At 43.3% G+C, this 23,505-nt stretch overlaps 1 protein-coding gene across 1 annotated transcript in view; it reads right to left on the bottom strand.

Annotated features, from left to right (window-relative positions):
• LOC147885140 (methionine aminopeptidase 1D, chloroplastic/mitochondrial-like) overlaps window positions 1–12,985 on the bottom strand; it is a 104,431-nt gene extending 91,446 nt beyond the window's left edge. The window contains exons 1-3 of the mRNA XM_087397624.1: window positions 12,821–12,985; window positions 12,662–12,740; window positions 12,340–12,565 (exon numbers count right to left, since the gene is read on the bottom strand). Coding sequence (XP_087253750.1) covers window positions 12,340–12,565; window positions 12,662–12,740; window positions 12,821–12,938 — 423 coding nt within the window. The 5' untranslated portion in view covers window positions 12,939–12,985. The remainder of the gene's footprint in view (window positions 1–12,339; window positions 12,566–12,661; window positions 12,741–12,820) is intronic.
• Window positions 12,986–23,505: the final 10,520 nt, after the last annotated feature.

Raw genomic sequence — 23,505 nt, forward strand, 5'->3', positions numbered from 1 at the left:
ATATACCTTTGTAAGACTAGAATAAGTCCAATCATACAAATTTAGAAATTTTGTTGTTCTAAAGATCAAAAATCATAAGATTAGCTGTTGGGGCTTCTGCACCCGCGTAAGATAAAACGATGTAGTTGAACAGCTGATCACCACAATCAATAAGCATCTACAATCTCAATAAGATCTCTACATCAATATAGAGTTTTTATCAAAGTGTCCATAACTCAAAGCCACCACCCACTAGCTATGTACATAGCTATGCACCTACCCATCACCATGCAACAAGTGAAAAACATATTTACAATTTTATCCACACATCTCTAGCAATCCCTTTCTTCTACTGTGGCATTCATGTCCAACAGTGAGCCAAAAAGAGATGAAAGATCCAGATTCTCTTCCTTTGCACTTTGCACTGACTTCCACCACTTTTGCCACAGCTCATTATCTTCATGATCCTCCTCTTTCAGTGCTACCATCAATCGTGCAAAGTATTTCTTCAACCGGACACCATTGACTCTCTTCTTATGTTTCTTACTATCTAAATCAGTCAATTGATAAGTTCCATTTTCAAATTTCTTCTCCACTCTGTATGGACCTTCCCCCTTGGTCCGAAAAGCAATATGAAATGTACTATCCAGTTTGCTATTGTATCTGAGAACCAAGTCTCCATCTTCGATTTCCTTTTTCTTAATTTTTGCATTTTCCAACTCTTGCCTCCGCATTTGCACTCCGACATAATGCTCAGAAGCTAAATCCCTATCTAACTGCATCACCTGCAGTGCCAATAATCTCTCCCTGTAACTGTCTACATGATCATATCCTTCTTCAACCAAAAATTTCAAAGCTGGTATTTCCACATCCAGTGGCAATATTGCTTCTTTCCCATATATCAAATGAAATAAAGAGAATCGAGTGCTGTGCACACTTCACCGCTACCCTGTATGCCCACAAAACTCGATTCATCTCCAAATCCCAGTTTTCGTGTGGCTTCCCATCATCTTAGTCATCATCAATTTGAAATCTCCATTAAAATTCTCATTCAACCCATTGCACTGAGGGTAATATGGGGTGATGTACTTATGATTTATATTCAGATTACTGCACAAGTAATCCGTCACTTCTCCTCTGAATCCTGGACCATTATCTGAAAGCAACTCCCAGGAAATGCCAAATCTGCAGCATATGTGTCCATATACAAAATCAACAACCCCTTTGCTGTCCACTCTTTTTACTGCCTTCACCTCTGCCCATTTTGATAAGTACTCCACTGCAGTAAGCATATAATACTTCCCTTTGACAGTTCTGGGTAGAGGACCAACTGCATCTATACCCCATCTCTCAAAAATATCATAAACCAGCATAATATTTCTCGGCTCCATTTTAAGAATTCTTTTTCCCATCCTCTGACATTCATGGCAGGATCTACACCAGTGCTGCTACTGCACATCCTTCTATATTGAAAGCCACACGTAACCCTTCAGAAGTATTTTCTGCAGTGTAATCTTAAAAGCATAGTGTCCTCCACAAGCTCCTTCATGACTAGATGACAGTATATAATATATCTTTTCTCTCCAAGGCACTCTCCTCAAAATCTGATCAGCCCCTCTCATGTAAAGCTCATCATCAATCATCATATACTGTCTACTCTTCCGTATGAAGTGATACTTCTAACTCTTCTTAAGCTCGTGAGACAAATGTCCAGTAAGTGAGAAATCCACTACCTGAGCCAGGAATTCTCTCCCTCTGTACAGTGGATCTTCAAGCTTTACTATCACTAGATCTAGATCACTCATCTCCTGAGCCAATTCATGTGCCATTTGATTATCCTCCCTTCGCACATCCTGTAAATTATTGAAGCAGCCTTTTTACTTTGGCTAGATACCCTCTCAAAACCTCGGGTTTCTTGCTTGCCAACATCCCAGGACCTGCTTCACTACTAGTAGAGAATCTCCTTTGATCATTATCTTCTGAATTTTCAGCTTTAGTGCAGCCAATAACCCCTCGTATAATGCTGCATACTCCACCTCATTATTGCTTCCGGCTTCCAGATGAACTCCCTCCTTCTGAATCAGCTTGCTCTCTGAATCAGTAATCACATAACCTCCTTTAGCTTAGTATAAACTCTTTCTGTATGAGCCATCAAAATTCAAGATAGATGCTCCTGAAATGATAGCATGCTCCTCTTTATCTATCTTCTTCTCCACTTCTTTCACAAAATTGGGACCTTCTTTGTATGTTAACAGATCTGCTAGTGTGGCTCTGGAAGTGCTCTCCACCAGAAATGAGAGTATATTCTTGTAGCTCAACCAACCACTTCATCATGCTTCGAGAAAGTGTTGAATTATTAACTAGCTAAGGCAATAAAGGGTAGCAAGTCAAAACAACAAATGGCTTCGAGATAAGATATGCCCTGAACTTCTTGCAAGCATACACTAAGCTTGACAGAATCAGCTCTGCCTCTGTATATCTCCTCTCTACTTCTGTCTTAACTCTCCTAGCATAATACACAAGCCTCATATAACGGGACTCCTCCCCTTTTTGCAATAAGATGGCTCCCACAGCATCTGGTCCAAATGAAGGGTTCACATAAAAGGTCTGAGAGAAATCTGGAGCTTTCACACAAGCAATCTCTCCCAACACTTCCTTCACTCTATGGAACACTGCTTCACAATCCTCACTCCATTGTAGAGGTTCTTCTTTCATAGCTTGTTGCAAAGGATACAACAGCTGAGAGACTAAATGTATGAATCTTGTCATATACTTTACTTTATGCACAAAAGTCTGCAACTGTTTAGATGTAGAGGAAGCTGGAAGTAAGATAAGTGCTTTCACCTTCTCTGGATCAGGTTCAATGCCATTTTGAGACACTATATGTCCCAATAACTTCACTTTGGAGCATCCCAAATGACACTTCCGTGGATTGAATTGTCCTCCTGCTTCATCCATTCTGTGGAACACTTGATCCGACCTCCATACATGCTCTCTCTTGGAACTGTACACACATATATCATCTAGAAATGCTCTCACAAATTTATCAATGAAAGGGGCTAACACTTCATCAGTATTCTCCTAATACCATGCCGATCCATTCTTCAATATCAATGACGATGGCTTGGTCAATGGTGCAAATGGCATATTCAAAGGATCCAACACAAAACAAACCATGCATCATCTGTTCGAGTTCTCCAACTCAAAAATCGAAGCAAAAACACGCTTTCCAAACTCATTTCTTTATAGCTCCAACATACCACCTGACTGGCACTACTCTGTAACAAAAGCAACCCCCGGATGTGATGAATGTAGTTTTGATTTGATCTTCCTCTACAATTGAAATCTGAAAGTATCTAGAATATCCATCACACACACTGTACTTTTCATACCCTACCACACTATCCAATATATCATCAATAAAAGGAAGCGGATAATGGTTGCTTTTTGTTACCGCATTAAGACGTTTGCAATCAATGCATACTCTCCATCCTCCTCTGTGCTTGGGAATGATTACCACTGGACTACCCCAATCTGAATGCTCCACTGGATGTATCAGCCCAGCCTTGAGCAACTTATTTAACTCCTCTCTCAGCACAGGCAAAAGCTCTCTGTGTGTCCTCCTCAACTTCTGAAAAACAAGTCTACTGCCTTCTTTTAGCTCAATGTGCATTGGCTCACATCTGAAACCCCTGATCTCTTCATGTGAGAGCTTTGGATACTGATGAATGACCTTCATATACTCCTCCTCCTCCACTTCTTCCAAACTAAAATTCAACATGGACAGCAATATCTCTTCTCTCTCTGTCTAGGAAGGTGAAGGTTGCATCAAGTTATCCATGTCTTCAAGCTTACTCTCCTCCTTAGCTTCTTGTATCTCTGCTACCTGCAATTCATATGCATCAGACTCTTTTAACAGAGATGATACTTGCCCCTCCTCCTCAAATGTAGTACTTTCTTCTTCCGTCTCACTGTTTGACTCCTCTTCCATGCTTGTTTCTTCTGATTCTTCTTCTATTTCCCGTCTGCTACTCATATCAAATTTCTTGACCTTTCCCTTCTTATTATGCACTGTAATTGTACCCATCTTCCGGTTTTGTATTGCTCCCACCTGTCTGAGCCAAGGTCTGCCCAAAATCAGCGGGTATGCTCCCAAACCAACAAGCATAATGTGGCAATTAATGCAACATGATACTCCAAAAGCATCCACTACTACTCCCGTGCATATACTCAGACACTTTACCTTTGCATGGTTTGCCAATCGGAGCCTAAAATCTGAATGTGCATTCAATTTTAGCCCCAAACTCTCCATACATGCCTGAGTCATGACACTTATCTGTACACCGCCATCAACATATGCCTCTCCAACACTCATACCTCGACACCATGCATCCACTGCAGGGCATAAATCTGGAAGATCTTCTACCAACATCATCTCCATCTCTCCTCTTGTAGGTTCCTGCTCATTACTTTTCCTGGGATTAGCCACTTTTTCCATTCTCTCTTAAGCTTTGGGCACAACTAAGTAACTGTGCAAAAGTTATATTGATTGTCCTCCCCTTCAAATCATTCATTTGTGTGTATTCCTCCTAGCCTTGACCAATCTGCAAATCTAAAGTTTTATAATGTTTCCTGGGCCTCCGACTCTTCTTTTTGGGAGACTGAGGACTGAGATCAAACTCCACATGCTTTCCTTTTTTTGCAGAGGGTCCATTCTCTTTTGTTGCACTCCTTGTTCTCTTTGCCACCGGCATGATCTCCGAAATAGTCTCCACCCTAATCAGGCTGATTGCCTTCCCTTTTCCTTTATCTTCCCATTTGACTCCACTGGTAGAGGGCTGATTCAGATCCTTCACTTCTGCATTAAAGTCTCCTGACCTGTCATTTGTCTTTTGCATTACAGGATAAACTTCTCCACCTACTCTTGTTGGTTTATCACAGTGAGGGCTGATATGTCCCCACTCTCCACAGTTCCAGCACTTCACATTGCTCATGTATCCCCGTCCTCTACCTATTCCAGCTGAATTTCCTTCACTCCCAGCCTGTGCATCTCTGATGTTATTTTGCACACCTCTTCCTCTTCCTCTTCCTGCAATTTCCATCCAATTCAGGCTGAGTGACTTCATAAGCTCTACAGCATCATGCAAGTCCTTCTTCAGGGAATCATCCTGCATAGGAACAGACACCGGCTCCCTCTCTGCATAAACCTTTATTACTTCTGGACTTCCAGTCAGATTCTTAGGCTCCTCTTGCATGCCAAGCTGCCTCAGTCTCTGGACTTTCCAATCCTTTTCCCTGGCCACTCTGACAGCATCCTCAAAACGATCTAGATTCTTCAGCTCCACTTTCAATCTGAGTGTAGGCTTCAGGCTAGCTATGAAGCAATCACGCTTGATCATCTGAGGCGGTACCTCTGGAACAAGAGCTTCACACCATAAACTCCATAATCTGGCAAACTGAATTAGATACTCATTCACATCTTGCTCTTCCTCCTGCCTCTCTTTGCACAACTCTTTCCAAACTTCATTAGGGCTCCTAGCTTGTGCAAACCGTGCAAGGAAGGCTACTATATACTCTTGCTGCTGAGGATGAGCAGTCCTGAAGGTAGAAACTTGAGTCTGCAGCCATGCTTTTGCATCTCCCTACAAGCAATAATTCATGATCTGAAACAAAATCTCAGGTGTTGCCCTATCTTTCATAAGTGCTGTAAATTCCATCTTTTCCAGGAACCTTACTGCATTCTCATACGGCATACCCCAGTACTTTGGGAAGTCCTGTGCCATCCTCACAATCCTACAACTGCCACACCCTGGCCTATATCGACCACAACAAAACTGGAAAGCAACAAAGCAAACACACTACTCAAGAAGCTCACTCTGCATCCGAAGAGCATTCTTTTTCCTACGGGCAAGCACTTTTAGAGCTCTTTGCACTCTGGCATAGAGTCGGATCACACATAGCTGGACTTCAATGCATCTGTCCTTCCTATGACCACACCCTCCACACCACTCACACTGTATCACTCTCATGTGTGGATTCCTCCCCATTGCTTGCAACACAGCTCAGAACATCTGCTCTTTTAGTCTTGTAAACTGAAGTGAACTCCTCCGTGGAGGCACCAAAACGTGGATGGACAAAAGCAGTAGAGCCTAATCCGCCTCACAACCACCCTCATCCACATTTAAAGCAAGTGAGCAACACCATCAAAAGGTAAAAGGCATTCATTCAATATCCTTGTCTCTGCATACCTCTATATACAACTCAAACTCTGGCCACATTTCCTCCGGAAGCCAAACAACCTAAAAAAACCCAATGGACTATACAGCTCAAGACAAGCTCTCCTACTAACTGGGATCAAGCTCAGAAAATACATAGAAGACCCATGAAACATAAATCCCAAGAAAATGACAACTTCAAAACTACATAACTGCCATCACTTCCTGACAACTCAAGGTATAAACATCCATACATGCTATGAACCCACATCCCACAAGAGAGCTTCTTTTAATCGTCATCATGATCATGAAACCAAAAGCCATTGTCCCATCAACATCAAGTAAGTGCACCAGCTTCCAGTAGCATGATCACAAAATCATAGGATGTGCAAGCCCTTCATACATGTTCTCAATGGTCTTCACGCCAATTCTTTGATCTCCAAGTGCTACTGTTACACCTTTTAGAAACCAACTATACAAGCATTCTCCACAACTACATCCATGCTTAGGATGCAAGCAAGATCCAAACATTATGCAGACAGCCGCCAAGGTCCATTGCTCCAATTAGGTTACTGTCATCGCCACGAGCTTCTTCACAAGATTCTATTATCATCCATGAGCTCCCTCTATCTAGAAGAACATCATCAAGCTTCTCCTAAGATCACCCATGAACTACTAGACAGCTTCTTCCTGGCTTTTCTCCCGTTTGCGAACTACTGGCTATAGCGTGACCACAAGAATAAGGGCTGCAGCTGTTCCGCGCATGTTCCCAAGACCTTCATGCTAGTTCTTTGATCACCCCACACCCCGGTTGCGGCCTCTTGCACCAAACTATGCAAGCATAAACTATTCCATGTACTCGGACTCATGGCGCCTATATATCTACGTGATGATAGCTGCCTCACAGCTTCTCTCCTGCTCACAGAGCTCATGAACATGCATAGTAGCGACGCCACCTCCTGTTCATCAACACCCCACTAGAGCAAAAATTTGTATCTTGTCACGTGATCATAGTCAGCACCCGACTTCTCTTGCTCATGTAGCATCCGGCTCTTGCAAAGCTCCCACTGCATAGTGGCCACGCCACAGCCCAAAACAAGAAGCTCTGCATCTCCATGGAACAGACGATCTCTCCCGACCAAGCTCCTTCAGCCTATCGTTTTCAAGCTTACCCTCTCTATTGCCCACAAGCCTCAACACTCCATAACTCTTTTCTAAAGCCACAGTTCATGCTCATTTGGTGGAATACGACCAACTAGCAACTCACCACCTCTCGTCCCATGACCTCCCTTCTCCCATCTTCCCCCGTCCCTCTTCTCTCTCCTCATCATTGGAATTCCCCAGTAGCCGCCATGTTCACGTGTCTTTGCCACCTTCATGCTCCAGAAGATCCAGCCCGTCATCACGTAGCCCACCCTTGCATGCATGGATTACCTTACTTCAAAAAAAAGCCACGTCATCCCATGCTTTTTACTCCTCTCAAAGGTTTTCTTAAACCGTTGGTCTATTAATCCTCAACCTTAGGCTTTTAAGCACACCCTTATACACAACCTTCAATCAAAACATTTAGTGCTTGATTACCACATATGACCCCACAGTCATGAAGCCCACAAGCCCTGGTATGAATGCTCACCTGTCTTACAAATCGGGAACCACTCATGGCAAGATAAACATAACACAGGACAACAATGAAAGACATGTCATCCCACACCAAATGCTCTGTAGTGCTTGATGCACCCACACTGCTCTATCATCGTATCCCGAGAGTCCCTCTAAAAGCATCTACAATCTCAAGAAGATATCTACATCAATATAGAGTTTTTATCAGAGTGTCCATAACTCAAAGCCACCACCCACTAGCTATGTACATAGCTATGCACCTACCCATCAGCATGCAACAAGTGAAAAACATATTTACAATTTTATCCACACAACGTGAACAGGCTTTTGGGCACTTGACAATACCTGGAGCACAGCAGATCTCACGGCACATGACACACCGCAAGAGGCTTTTCCTTTCACATAGGATGAAGTGATCCGATCCTTTCGTGGAGAGGACCACACTATTGCATGGGGGATTCTCTTTGAAGGGAAGCCACCTATCCCCATCACAAATCTAGGTGTCTGGCACACATACGGACATCACTCTCTGACGTCCTAATCCATACACCACCTGACTTGTCCTCCCAACCCATATATATACATATACATAGATGAATCCAAGAACATTCCCAAACTCATCCTCAAAAAACACAACATAGTGAGTTTCAATCTCACAATAGTCACTCATAAGATTAAAAACCATAAACTCCATCACCCAAGCCAACCACATCCATTTTGTTCACCACGCAGAATGCACGAGCTGCATTGTGTCGGCTCCACAACACGGTCGAGTCCAGGACACAGGAATGTGGACTAAGCACTTTGCACATGGACAAGAGGACTTGGCCCCAATCTTAGCGCAAATGTTTAAGTATGCTATGTGTCATGGCTCCCCCCTCCTTGGGAGTACCACTACCATTGTGCTGATACACAAAGCAAGGGATCTTGGGAGCTACCGTACTCTCATGAGTGGTCACACATTGGCCAAGATTTATGGATCGGTACTAGACAGAGACATCAGCTCCTGCACAAAGACAACGGGCTTTAGGACAGGTTGGATTTCAGGAGACAACATTCCACTCTTGACCGTATCTTCACCTTACGGACCGTCATCGAGGAAATGAGATCAAGGTCCCACAAACTCTATGCTTGCTTTGTAGACTTTTGGAAGGCCTTTGAAACAGTCCCACAACCCCGCACGATTTGATGACTTCAGGAGATGCAGATCCCAAGAGACATATATGGGCATGATGAGTTTGTATGAGTAAGTCACAGAAAGAGTACATGCCCCTAGACGCCCATCAGATTGGATTGGGAGCACAACCAAAGTGAAGAAGGGATTCCCCCTCCCACCAACACTACTTGGGCTCTACATTGATGAGATCATTGACCACCTAAGAGGTGAGGAATCATCGCTTTACCAATTCAATGATACAAATATTAATGTACGCAAATGACGTAGTCCTCTTACCCTCTTCAACAACAGGCTTACAGAGACATCTAGAGGCTCTAGAGGTGTTTTGCAAAAAGAGATTGGCAAGACCAAGGTTATAATTTTCAACACCTCAAGGGCAATACTTCATTGACCCAGCTTGAATTACAGAGGGGAGCCAGGGCCCAGAGGAGATCTTACAATCATACACTTATCTAGGGGGTGTCTTCACGAGGCCAATTGCACAATGACCCATGCACCCATGGGACGACTCACATGACGGTATGGAGCTCTAGCTCGACTAGAGAGATAGTGCTTTCAAGCACACTTCCAAGACCCCTTGACAAAGGGGTGGCTATTTGACACACTTGTGAGGCCAATAGCCACATATGCAGCACCCTTCTGGAGTGACCTATCTGCAATTGGTTGGCGGCAATTCAAGAGGCTACAAGGATTATGGGATCCAAGATGACTTGGAGTAAACCCTCAATCCCTCATCAAATCGTACAGACAGAATTCGCCAAGACACCAGTCCAAATTGATGCCATCTTCCAAACGATGACATATCTTCACACGGTTTGGCCTTACACACGACTTTCGGACATCTTCCCTTGTGGAAATTATAGTATTCAACATCATGAGCTTCTACAGGGGAGGCACCATGCACCTAGCTAGGTGTGGCTAGGGGCAAGGGACTGTCTATCCAAGGCCTTGGGGGTGAGACTTGGTGTGTTGGGGAAAACATTAAAGTTAATAAGACAAATCTAAGGCCATTTAGAGGCATCTTGGTGGTTGTCTCCTTGAAGAAAGAATTGTGACTTTGTTCCTAACTTCCTCCGTTCTTCTTCATACCTCCCTCCGTCCTTCATTCTCAATTCCATCTGTCCCAGTATGAGCTACCCTTCCAAAAAACAACCCCTTGCAGACCTAGCGTCCTGAATTGAAAATCATTCACGGTTCTTTGATGTTGGAACATCTAGGAGTGTCGTCTTGAAATTGTGATTTGCTAATGGGAAATGTTTCACATCTAGATCTGATGATTTTCTTTAAGAGACCTTGGTAGGCTACAAATACTTCTAAACTAATTATGGATGTTTGCAAAATTTAAGAGATGTTCAAAGCTACATCATTTTCCAGATTTAGTATCTAATACGTTCTCAATTGATCTTCATTAAGAGACCTTGGTAGGCTACAAATACTTCTAATTATGGATGTTTGCAAAATTTAGGAGATGTTCAAAGCTACATCATTTTCCAGATTTAGTATCTAAAACTTTCTCGATTGCAATCTTCTGCTTTTATGCATTCTAACCTGACCTAATGTAATTTGCAAAGGTGAAGTTAGAGTTGAGTGATTTTTAGCCTCCGCGCTTTCTCCAATAAAATGCCCCCTTTTTTAAGTTCTAGTTGGGCACAAAATTTTCTTGGACCCTTCTCTTTTGCGGATTCAACTCTATGTTCTTTTAGGAACCAAAAGAGTCATACGCAATGTGGAATCAATAAAAAGACTCCTATTAAGTTTGAAAAAATCCCGAAGAGCAATGCTCATGGCAGAAATACATTATGCATAGCATGAGAAACTAAATAACCTGAGGGGGCAAACAACCTGCTGCTAGTAAAGCACCAAGGTTGATCTTTGGGTAGGAAGAAGCAACACGCTTCAACCTTTCAAAATCATAGTGCATAGACACGGAGAAACGGTTCCAAGAATGCCCATGAAATGGTGGGAACCAGTGCTATGCAAGAAGTATAAACATGAAGGGTTATGCGTTCATTGTGATGAAGCGCTTAGTTTTTTAACTCTCCCTTTAGGGAGAATAAGAAGGATAAGACATCTAACCAGATTTTGAGAAAAAGATTGTGAAAATAAAGCTGAGATTAATGGAAAGTTTCATATCTTGCCTTGCTGAAATCTTGGGGTTGAGTTGGAGACACTAATATCCCAACAATAAATGTCAGTACGTATATTGAGGATGAGAAGACTTTTTTATGGCATAGAGGTATGATCACTTGAGGTTGCTTGGCAAAGCTGCATAAGTAACAGATGGTTTATGGGCTGTTTGATAGAGCAACAAAGTTTTGCCACGCTCGTTCCAATACATCAAAAAGGACAAGCACACAAAGGAAAAGATAGCTTGGAACTGGCGCACACAGACATTGTACGACCCTTTCAGACTAGATCGATAGGTGGAGCTATCTACTTCATCACATTCATTGATGATTACTCCGAAAAAACTTGGGCCTACGTGATGGCACTCAACTCAAATGCCTTGTACAATTTTCAGATGTTGAAGTCTTAGGTAGCAAATCAAACAGGTAAGAGAATCACTATTCTGAGCTTAAATAGCGGTGGATAAAGGCAAAAGGAAAGCAAAAAGTGCTTGAAGTCTCCCCCTGCTTCTCCTTAAAAGAAACTTGCTGGATCGCATGAAGGATTCTGATGTTATAGAACCCCCTGAACAACCACAGAAGGCCTCCAGGAGGTCACACATGCTAAAAAAGTGATTGGGAAATATACCAGTTTCTCAAATACAAAATTTGTGAGAGAGATGCAAGATGACAAGCAAAGTTTTTACAGGCTAAGATCTCGGTCTATAAACTAATAAACCAGACTCATTCTGTCTGTAAAAATGGTCTATGAAATGGCAATTACAGACCAGTCTATGAATGACAGTCACAGAACAATCTGTCAAAAAGCCGTTACAGGTTCCTTCAGGGCTGTAAAAGGAGGCCACCTCCAGCATCACCTTGTGCAGCATTTCCGCCAACAGACTAAGTAGCTGTCAGCACCCCCTAGCAGACCCTTTAGCCACCATAACCTCTCCATTCCAGTGCCTATGTGGCAGAACTTCTCAGCCATCAGCCATAGCCATGAGCAGCAAACTCATGCCTCTACAGTCAGACCCAGCCTCCCATTGAGGAACCAGATGATGTATGCAGCCCCCTTCCTGAGGGGATCCTTCAGTTGTATGTAGTAGCTCATTTGGTGAACGCCAAGGCCAAACAAAATAAAGATAGTGGTTGAAAAATCTAAATTGTGAGCTATTACTTGCGCTTCAATAAACTTCTACATAAAAACTCCATCATTGCTGTGATTGCATCACGCACCCACCTTGACCAAGGTCCCAGCCTGATTGAGGACTTCAGCAGCGAGACGACCTGAAGCTATCATGGAAGCTATGCCTGCACTATCTTGTATTTGTGGTTCATTCGAGAACTCAGAATGTCGGGGGGAACCGACATACGGTGGCCTTGGGATATGATCAGGTACAGGACGTGTAGGCGAGATTCTTCCAGGCCGCAATGGGGGCCGTCGTCGCTTCTCCTTCTCAGCGAGTCTGTATACAATGGGAATGCATCCATCATCAACGGATTGAAAAACACGTGTGCATTCCCTGATTTCAAACATCAGCTTAACGGGTGGAACCGCGAACCTTTTATTGAAAAGAAGCTCGGCAAAACCGGACCTCTTCCGAGCGAAAACTATAAGCTTCAATGGTCTGTCGTTGCTACCTGGCAGAAGCAAAAGGGGATGTTAATATGAATTGGGAGCTGGAAAAATCGAGAAAAGATGGAAAATTACTTGTACTTACGGGGCAACAAATGTGGAGATGAGAGGGAAGACAGGATGGAGAACCGAGGGCGGCAAGCACTACCCCAGATGGAGATGGAGATGGACGACGAGAGAGTAGGCTGGTGCGACATCGCCATTGGAGACCAACCCAAATGATTTCACACGCTTTGCATCCCTTTTGAATGACCTTCACATATATTCCCACACGTGAGTACTAGTTGCCTATTATACAATGATTGGAAGCTAACACTATGATTACCATTGGAGAGGTGGGTGCGTGACGTGGGAGCCTGTTGGCAAGGCCAGCCTTTTGTTTTGTTAACGTAGAGAACAACGTTAAGTATAGAAGTACAGAAGTATAGATGTATTCATAGTTGACGAAGGAAGGGAGTCATTTATATTTTAAGGGGGTCAATTAAATTTTTAGCATTAAAGCATTTAAGTGGTATCTCAATTACTCTTATGCAAGGCCATACTAATTTTGCCACCGTATTTACTATAAGGAACACTCTATTCACAATGTACAAATTCCAGAGTTCAAACATCGCATGTCTATCTAGGAAATTTAATGAGCTCATTACAATATCCACATCCTACAATACGCATTCTTCCTTTATCAATCCACATACTGTTTGTAGATTCTCATCTATAACCTAAACCTTCCTTGCAACTTTAAATCCGGTATTGTTTGGGCAAATTCTCTATCGAGGGCAGCTATTTGTTGCAGAATTGCTCCAAAAGAGAGCTTATATTCCATCTAGTTCACTCCGCTTCCTTTTGCAATGGCCCTACGGGACCATGTTATCTTCCTTCTTTGTGAAATAGTTAGAGATAGAGAGTTTGTTATAAACCAAGACTTCTTATGGCTCTTTGTTTTGTTTTGTTACAAACCTACATCTTGTTCTTATGGTTGCCCTTCCAGGGGCATGGAATCAAGCATCAAGATTTGCCAATCCAAAAGTTCATCATCAGTGCAATTTGACACGATTGAATGAATTTCTTATATGATGTACGAACTATGTGCAAAGGTATTGGCTCTATTGTGCCACTGCAGCCAACTCTACATAGTGTTGGCATGAGCTTTACAAATCACTTGGGGAAGCATGCCACAATACTAGAAATGGCTTTCTCGCAAGGTGGGTCGCTAGCAAAAAAAATTGGAGTGCTCATCCATGATAAGTGAGTAGCAGCATAATATGTTCATGTATGTTTGAGGCAAGTTCCATATGTTTAGGAACATCTTTTTTGCATATGATGTCCCACACATGTCAAAGGTTCACAAATATAGATATTTCAAGGGGAAACCCAAGAAAGAACGATTTAATGTTGATGATTCCAATGATAGGAGGTGTATCTCATGGCAAAAAACTCAAGTATGCCTACTGATGTAAAGAAAGTATCATAGGGGCAAAGAACATCTAGCAAAGAGGTGATAATTGGAGTCCATGATATTCATGAGACTAATAATGATATTCCTATAAACATAGAGGATTATATTCCATTGTGTACTCATAATAAATACAAAGGCATAGGCATTGATTGATTCAATGATTTTATATTAAAATATATCATTCATTATGTTTCCATACAATGTGAAACAATTGTTTTCATTGCATACAATTTTCTTTGGATTATATCTATCTATTGTGACAAACCATGCTTGATTTTGAGTTATACATGTTGAGCTTTGATTTTTAAAGATCTAGGAGCAAATGGGTTACAATTAAACTAGTGAGAACCCAACCAACCTATTAGACATAAGCCCCTATGAGCCCGTTCACACGTTGTGCACTCCAAGGGCCCTTGTAGTCAAAATGGCCATTCATTTTGCTCAAGAAGATCAAGGGCAGCATTCCTTAATGATAAAATCATCCCCTACTATCAAGGAGGGGCTACAACCTACACTAGCAATTCAGTGACCAAATGCATAAGCTACTTTAGATGCTCGAGGGCCTATGCATGAACATCATGTAAACTATAATGAAACCATAAACTTTCTAGAAGAGCCTTACTTGGCATTTTGGGTTGCAAGGGCTTCGTATCATTCTTTCCCCATTAATCATGTACTTGACTCTTGAATTCTACCTATTTTGTATTGAGGCAATGCATTATATGGGTTGTTACTTCTTGGACATGTTGTCCCTTTCTATTGCATATTTGTATTGTCTACAATCTATAGGATATTATGCATCATCTATGGCATGATGTCTATCTTATATGGAACTTCACTTCTCAACTAGCTTCCTTCCTTGCTTCTCCATTATTTGCTACCCTACTTCTTCCAGGCTCACATGAAAGTTCTTTACTTTGAGGTGTGCAAAGACTCTCTCTCTCTCTCTCTTCTCTCTCTCTCTCTCTCTCTCTCTCTCTCTCTCTCTCTCTCTCTCTCTCTCTCTCTCTCTCTCTCTCTCTCTCTACACGTGTGTGTTGACAGTTAATGTTGGCAAGACCAATCTTATGATTTTCAACACCTCACGGGTAGTACTTCATTTCCTAGCTTCACTTATCGAGGGGAGTCAATGGAGATCGTGCAATCATGCACCTATCTAGGGGCAATCTTTGCGGGGCCAATCTTCTTGATGACCCATGCAGCTAGGACATGACTTAGAAGAGGTTAGGGTGCTTTAGCTTGGCTAGAGTGACAATGCTTTCAAGCACACTTCTAAGACCCCTTAACGAAGGGGTGTCTATTGATAAACTTGTGAGGCCGATAGCCATGATGTACAAGGGGAGTGACCTATCATGAGTGGCACAAATTCGAGAGGCTTCAAATAATTATGGGATCCAAGATGATTTGGAGTAAGCCCTCAGAACCCCATAAAATCATACAGGCACAATTCACCTTGACATCACTCCAAGTTGATGCCATCTTCCACATAGTGACGTATTTTCACAAGGTTTGGTCCTTACCTAGTTGGTGACTATCGAGGTTGACACTAGAGTCATCCAAGCAACTAATTGAGAGAGGGGTTAGCATGACCAGGTACACAGTCGTATCTAAATGGTTTGCCAGTCAAGGTATTCAGATGGGTTGTCTACCCCCCAGCTTACACTACAACTTAGATTCCCCTGATCCCTGGTCTCGCATGATGAGATCAATTGTATCATACAGTTGGATCTTCTCTCTTTTTTTGGGGGGGCAAAAAGTTAAATCTACTCTAGCTCTATACATCATGGACTTTGGGGGGGGGGGGACCAAGAGTTCCCACCAAGATCCAGTTCTACCGTGAGAGTATCAGAGGATGGAGTGATTATTAGACCCCAATTTTTGGAGGATAGATGAGTCTCATACACCTTGAGGATTGCCATCGGACAAATGCGGTTCTCATCCCATGAGTTGAGTTTTTTGGAAGGGAGATTCATAGGCACACCTATAGCACAATAGATTTACATGTTATGCACATTGGTAGAGGCAGAGGCAGAGACAAGGAGCATTTCCTATGCATCTACCTAGTTTACTATGAGATCCGAGTAAGGTAGCACTATCTCTTTTAAGAGGAGCATGGTTTTGGGCCTCCCTTCCTGCTGATTTACTTTCATGAATAGGTCTGCATTGGTCTCTATATTTGATGGAGATGTGCTGACATAGAGAGACCCTATTGCATCTGATTAGATGGAAGGAGGTGAAAATGCCATGGGCGATAGAGATGGATCAAGCTCAGCGACATGTCATAGATTTTACGAATTCGAGTCTACCTGTGACGGGGTTTGTCTGCTACGTTAAGCGATCGTATCGATACAACGTTTCACTAACACAACCACAAGCCGAGAAATGAAGCAAGCGGATCGGACATTAAACAGTACACGATTGGATCGGGTTTCTTGAATCAAACATGACGATACAACACATCAAGAATATACAAAGACAAGGTTGGAAGCTAGAATTCATAAATGAAGAATACGATGCTCAAAGTTCTCCACGGAGTGTTATGACTCAACTGATGAGTCTACCTGAGCAAGGTCACTTGTATTTCCGGAGTTTGGAAACAACATACAAAGAGGGGCAAGGTACCCCATATAAAGTCTAGTTCCTACCAACAATCATCGTAAGGTGTCATGGGGTTTGAACTAACTATCGAACGGCTATGGTCGCATGGGCACCGCCACATTAACAAGGGTGCTGCCACATTGAACAAGGAGAAACCACCCTCTTGACTGTGCCTTAAATGCCTATCAGAGGCGGGTTGGGGTTGGGTGACTTCGTGATTAGTGGAGCTACCACAGTCTCCTGCCCCTCTCGCCTACCCAATTGGGGTGGTTTGACCGGTTAACACTTTGGCAACCCCATGGGAATAGTTTGAAAAACTTAGAATCCACAAGGCCCTGAGGAGAAGTCAGATACCTTGAAGGGAAGCTAAACCTATATTAACAGCAAGACTGATATATAAAACATTACATCAATTTATGGCATAGCCAGGGCTAAGAACCCAAATGATGACTCGGAAGATTCTAACTCAAGGAGACATTATGAATCGGAAGAAGGCTTGTGAAGCTTTGGTAATGCCTCAAAAGATGCCTCATGTGGACTGCATATCGGGGTAAGCCCATCAAAGGAGGCCACTTCCAGACTGCACATCGTGGTGTGCTCCGTCGCACCCTCGAGCTTGTCGAGCCATTGATAAGGGCTTTAAGTAGTAGTCGAGCTGATATCCAAAGACAAAAGAAGAACTAGCTAGATCTTCAGAGGGTGAACAATACCAGGTACTTGTAGGGAGAAACTCCTTTGTGAGTTGCATAAAAGATTGGGTGTCATCCAGTAATCTCTGACTCATCATTGTCAGCGGTTGGTTGAGCCATCGATGCAACGGGTCGTTGACTGGGTGGTGGAGGCGCCCGTTGGCGAGGCATAATGGTAGGCGGATTCAGTGCTACTAGTGGAGGCAGTGGCAATAACTGGGGTACAGAGTCCCGATTGTGTGCATGTATCTGCAAACGTCTGGAGAGCATCAGATACCATGGGGGTTACCGAATCTGTGAATGTGCCACCAACTGGGCAAGCCACTAGGTAGGCATCGTCAACAATTTGCTGGTTGAAGACCAATTACTGTTGGGTAGTGTTGAGATTCTGCTCGAGTAGAAGGCTGTTGTTGTTTGTCTACAAGATGTGGACCGTTGTTGCCACTCTATTGTACTTGCTACAACACCGTCTGGGGGAGAAGAAGCTGATGTGTTTGCTTCTGTCATTTAGTGGAAGGAAGGGCCTACTAACCGGAGGTGGCACATCTACTAGCATCTCTTTCGGATTGCATTGGTTTTGTGTCTGTGCTCTCCTCTTCTACAAGACATTGTTGCTCTGTTGGAGCGTTTTGATCTGCTACCTCGGCTCATACTCCTACTCTGCCCAGCTCTTGGACTCAAGACCAAAATGCAGATTGGTTGCCCTGACTTGATCCTTGGCGTCATCCCAGTTGAATTGGAGGGCCATAATGTGGAGCCAGAGTCAAGGCGACTATGCTTCTTTAGCCAATCTAACAAGTAACAGGAGGGCATCTGTCCATGGAGGCTCTATCGACATGGGGGCTTTTCCCTTTACAAGGGACAGAGCTGCCTGCTTTTGGATGCTGGCATCTGGTGCAAGCATGGTGTCTTGACCTAGGTGAAAGACTAGCTGTCGGCCTCGGTTATTGCAATTCACCCCTGTGGTTGGAGAGTGAAAGTGTCGACCACATCTGCATCGCTTGCCTAAAAACGGCCATCTGTTTGTAGTTGGGTGCCAGGATGAGTTGTAGGCACTCAATATGTTGTCTCAATTGCTAGGCTTGCTTTGTCGCATTGAGTGTTCGCAACTCTGTTAGCATGTTGCCATCTATGGGGATTGCACTTTCAATCTACTTCTAGGTGGTGCGGAGCTGCGTATCCCAGAGGAGGGCTCAAGTTGTTGTGTCTACATGTTGCTTGCAAAGGCTTTCCAGCGTGCAGACATGCTCCTCTCTGGCCTATTGCTGCATCTGCAGCTTGAGGCTTTCCACCTCGTATGACAACTGGGAAAGCCTAGTGATAACGAACTCTTGGTGTAGCAGCCATGCCATCTCCTCTCCCTGGTGCCATAGCCTACTGTTGGCTTGTGCAAGATCCTAGCAAAGACACTCTACCTGGCCGACTTCTAGGTACCCCATAAGGTATTGGGCATAGTGGTGGGCCACCTCAACATTTTCAGGTAGGGGCAGACGTGGGAACTCCACTGGAATGGCCAACTGGGTGGGGGGCATGGTGATGGAGAGCTTCGACTGTGCCTCCTGGTCCGTGTCCGGCTTCGAGCGCTTTCTGGTAGTTGTGGCAAATGTCTCTATGATGGGGCCTTGCTCAGCCTTTCTTTTAAATAGTGCCTTGATGGGGTCATTGAGCTTGGGGATCACCCCTGTGGTGGGCGTCACATCCATGGTCATTTGGGGGGGCAGAATAGACACTGAAGTGGATGGTATGATCAGAGATACTGGAGAAAGAGAAAAAGGAAGGGTTGGCTTAGGTTCTAAAGCTAAGGCAGTAGAAATAGGGGGAAGGTGTGCTGGATCAGTCGGACTATCGAGGGAGGTGGTGGAGGTACCATCTCGAGATCAGTAGGCAAGGGGAACGAGGCTTGAAGTCGTCATTTGCACATGCTTCAGAGTCTGGGGTCTCTTCAGGGCTGATATTCGCTAGCTCCATGACTCTAGGGGTCTTCTTGCTGTGCTCAGTCTCCTTCTCCACCAGTGTGCACTTCGAGTGATGCTTCCCAGCCTTTGACGTCTCTGTGGGGTCTGCCTCCAATGCTCCAAATATTGGTGATGCTGAGATGGGGAACAAGATGGAGTACATTTGACCGACATGGCTTTGAGCGTTGGCCTGCTCTACGAGTCATTTCACCTTGTGGAGGAAGCGCTCCATGAATAGGTGTGCCCACGCCATGGGCTTCCTTCCTCTACCTGCATTAACCACCTTGTTGCAGCAGCCGAGATATTAGCAAACTTTGCTTGTCAAATTCAAGAAAAATTTTGAAGAAGGGGATGAGAGCAGGGTCGATGTGGTTGCGGAGAAGGTGCTCCTGGGAGATCGTCTTGCCAAACAACATCTTCATATCTTTGGCCTTGGCAGTGGAACAACAGACTTTGCCATCAAGAAGGAGATGAAGCGCTAAGGCAACCAACTTAGTGGTGAGCATGTACAAGGTATCATGCACTATTGTTCCTTGTTGGAGTTGTGCAGTAATGCTATCAGCCTCGGGGTGAATGGGGATCACATTTCATAGTAGATTCACTGCACCTTTGAGATGTGTTATCATCAACCACAATCATCTACCAAAGTTGCTGTACTGTCGAAGGTTGAGAGTCGAGTGTAAAGCACCAGGTAGAAGCTAGAAGGATCTGAGGCAAAGTACAAGAGAGCGCAAAGAGCAGGATCAAGATGAGCAGAGTTGCAAATGATAGAGAATGAGTGCGTTGAGGAAGAAAATGCATGCAAGGCAAGAGTCATTTGGGTGCATGTCAGTCAAAATCCTCCAACAAGATCATGACAATGATCATGAAGAAAATCATCAATGAAAACCGCATGGATTGGGATCAAAAGCTATATTCTGTCTTATGGGCTTTTTGGACAACTTATAAGGTAGAGACAGGCCTCACCCCTTTCAAGATGGTCTATGGAATCGAAGTGGTGGTACCCATGGAGTATTTGGTACCAAGCCTTTGGATTGCAGTCACAGAGTGGCTGAACTCGGAAGCATGGATTAGTTGCAATAACTCGATGAGACCAGATTTGTTTTGGCCCATATTGTTGATATAATGTAGCACCATTAGAAGAAATGGGTTGACCACCATGTGAAGAACCGGATCTTCAAAGACAAGGATGCAGTATTGCTGTTCTAGTCCAGCCAAGTGCCCCCACCTCGGCAAGCTGAAGTTTTGATGGGATGGATCGTATTGGCTCATGCATTGCTACTATGATGGCACATTTTTACTCGACATGCTTAAGGGTGAACTTTTTAAAAAGCCCTTTAATGGGTACCGCCGCCTCAGGCCTTATTTTGGCCCTATTCTGCCATATCCCTTCCTCGAGAAATCAAAAGACTAGCCGGTAGTAATGGCCGCACGTGTGGATTTAATTTGACTGGATGCTAAGTCATTGAGTGACAGAATGCGCTCCAACTTAACTGTAGTTCATGGGGTGCCACATCCCAAAAAAGGCCATCATCACCGTGTTGTCTAGCAACAACATCCATCATGGAATCCATGAAAGGTAGAGGGAAAGGATCGTTTTGTGGTGTTGAGCTTGTGGTAATCCATACAAACCCATAACTTATTGCGCAGCTCTGATGGGATTCATTTTTCTTACTCAGTAGGATCCTTGACCTAGATATTTGAGTTTTCCATTGTGTACTTTGGTATTGTATAACAAGACTAGGTCACCTTCCTTGATGTCTTTGGCTTTAAGATTCCTGTCAAACCAAGCCTTTCTTCTGCGTTTTTCTATTGTCATGGCATGGTAGGCGACTAATCTAGTCTTTGTATGCTTCTCCAATTGATAAACTCTTTCTTTTAGGGATGCATGATCTTCCATGCATTCCTATATTGCTATGCGTAGACTTGGTATTACAAATTCTAGTGGGACCACAGTTTCAAGACTGTACACCAATTGAAAAGGTGTATTCCCTGTACTGACCTTGAGTGTGGTTTGGTATGCCCATAAGGCTGCATTTAGTTTCTCTGCCCAATCAGAACGCTGTGGTTCTACTACCTTGGTGAGGATAATGCATAATATTTTATTGGTGGTTTCATCTCTTAGTAGCAATAGAGCACAATAGGGAGCATGCACAACATGACTTCTTATCCTTCTTTTGCTAGAGTATTCAACTATCTTTGCCTTGGCCTTTCTATACTGTTAAGCACTCACTCCTTTATATCATTTGAATTTCAAATTTTGTTTTATAGATGAGGCATACTATTATATATTATGTGTGGGGGTGCTTTTTATTTTTTCCCAATATGAAATTTAAGTTTGGGGACTGTGCCATCTATGGGGGGGATAGTTCTAAGAGAAATCAAGGTAGCAAATATGGATGTATGTATCAGACTTATAGTTATCAAATAGGATGCATCATTATTGATGGATGCAATCTAAATTTGTTTATGGTCTAAACTAATGAGAAACAATAGTGATTTAAGGAAGGAGGGGACATATATTCTTTTGGGTATCCTTATAAGCTTAAGTAGGGGTGTTTTACTATCTCATGAGGACCCTATATAGGGGTTTTCTTGAGGTACATGAACGCATGGGACACCCCCTTTTTTCAAAAAGTGAATCCCCTTATTTTTAGATATATATATATATATATATATATATCATCTCCCCCTTTCTTTACGTCCTCATTGGAGTCATTTCCCTTGTCATCAAGCTAGACATAGGAAGGGTCCTCCTATGACTCATCCTCATCGTCACCCCCTTGCACATCCAATAACTATCCATGGATGTGAAGGTCAGCCTCAAAATGTCTACAACATTCGTGAGAGTGCACTTTCCTATTTGAATTCATAATGTGATAGGGCCATCAATATAGTAGCAAATAGGTATATCATCATCATGTGGGGCATCAGCATCATGTGAGTGTTGTCTAGTACTCTATCCATGTGAACAAAATGTGCTCATACAATGGGAATGATGGCTCCTAGTACCCGATGCTATGATGCATGTGATGTGGCATGAGACTAAGAGCACATGCTCTTAGACCTCTCGTGCTTTTGCACCATCTCTTGGATGATTTGCTCTTGCCCTCGGGGATTAAGATTGCAAACAAGCTTCTTCACTCTATCAAAAATTGAAAACTTCTTCTTTGATGGACCACTAGACTCTTCTATGTGTAGGTCTCTTACCAGGTCACTCCCACTAGAAGGACTCTCACTAGATGCCATGGATAACATATGTGCAACTAAACAATGAGATGGTCCCAGACTCCAGTGAGGAAAAGAGATACTAAACAAAGAGGGAGAAGCGGGATGGTGGGGGTGGGGAGATGGGGGAAGGAGGGATGGGGAGAAGTGAGAAAGGGGTTGGGAGGGATGGGAAGAAGATGGATGGGCGACGACGAGAAGCGGGATAGGGAGAAGGAGGGACAAAGAGAAGGGGGATGGGGAGGAGGGATAAAGAGAAGGAGATGGGGAATTTAGAAGGGGATATTGGAGAAACGAGGAGAATTAGAACAGCACAGAAATTTAGAAGGGAATGGGGGATAAGGGGAAATTCAGAAGGTGAAAGTCATGCAAAAGAGGAGAAGAGGGGAGAAAGGTGGAGAAAAGAGAGAAGAGAGGAGGAGGGGAAAAAGGACAAGAAAATAAGGAGAATAGGTGGTGTTTCAATACCTTTACTTGGATGGCTTCTCAATAAGAGGAAACTATCTATAGACTATATTTGGTATGGTTTGGCCCTATAATTTGTATCTATAATGAAGAGCCCATGGAATGGTGCCAAATGCATCATCCCTTCATTTGGATATGATTGCAAGAATCTTTGCAAAAATGCTATTCCTTATAATAGCATTTTTGCATATAAAACTTTGGTGAAAGAAAATGCTATTCCTTATAATAGCATTTTTGCATATATAACTTTGGTGAAAGGATTGTGCTTATGGCACTTAAGGGAAGTTGATTTTGCAACCTACATCATGTGAACAATAGGTAATCCTCTCATAGAGCCACTCCTCCCAAGAGATTTAATCTAGTGCAAGGGATACTCAAA

The sequence above is a fragment of the Dipteris shenzhenensis genome, chromosome 26 (assembly GCF_047967505.1).
Source record: "Dipteris shenzhenensis isolate YYH24624 ecotype China chromosome 26, Dip_SZ_1.0, whole genome shotgun sequence".
Classification (NCBI taxonomy): domain Eukaryota; kingdom Viridiplantae; phylum Streptophyta; class Polypodiopsida; order Gleicheniales; family Dipteridaceae; genus Dipteris; species Dipteris shenzhenensis.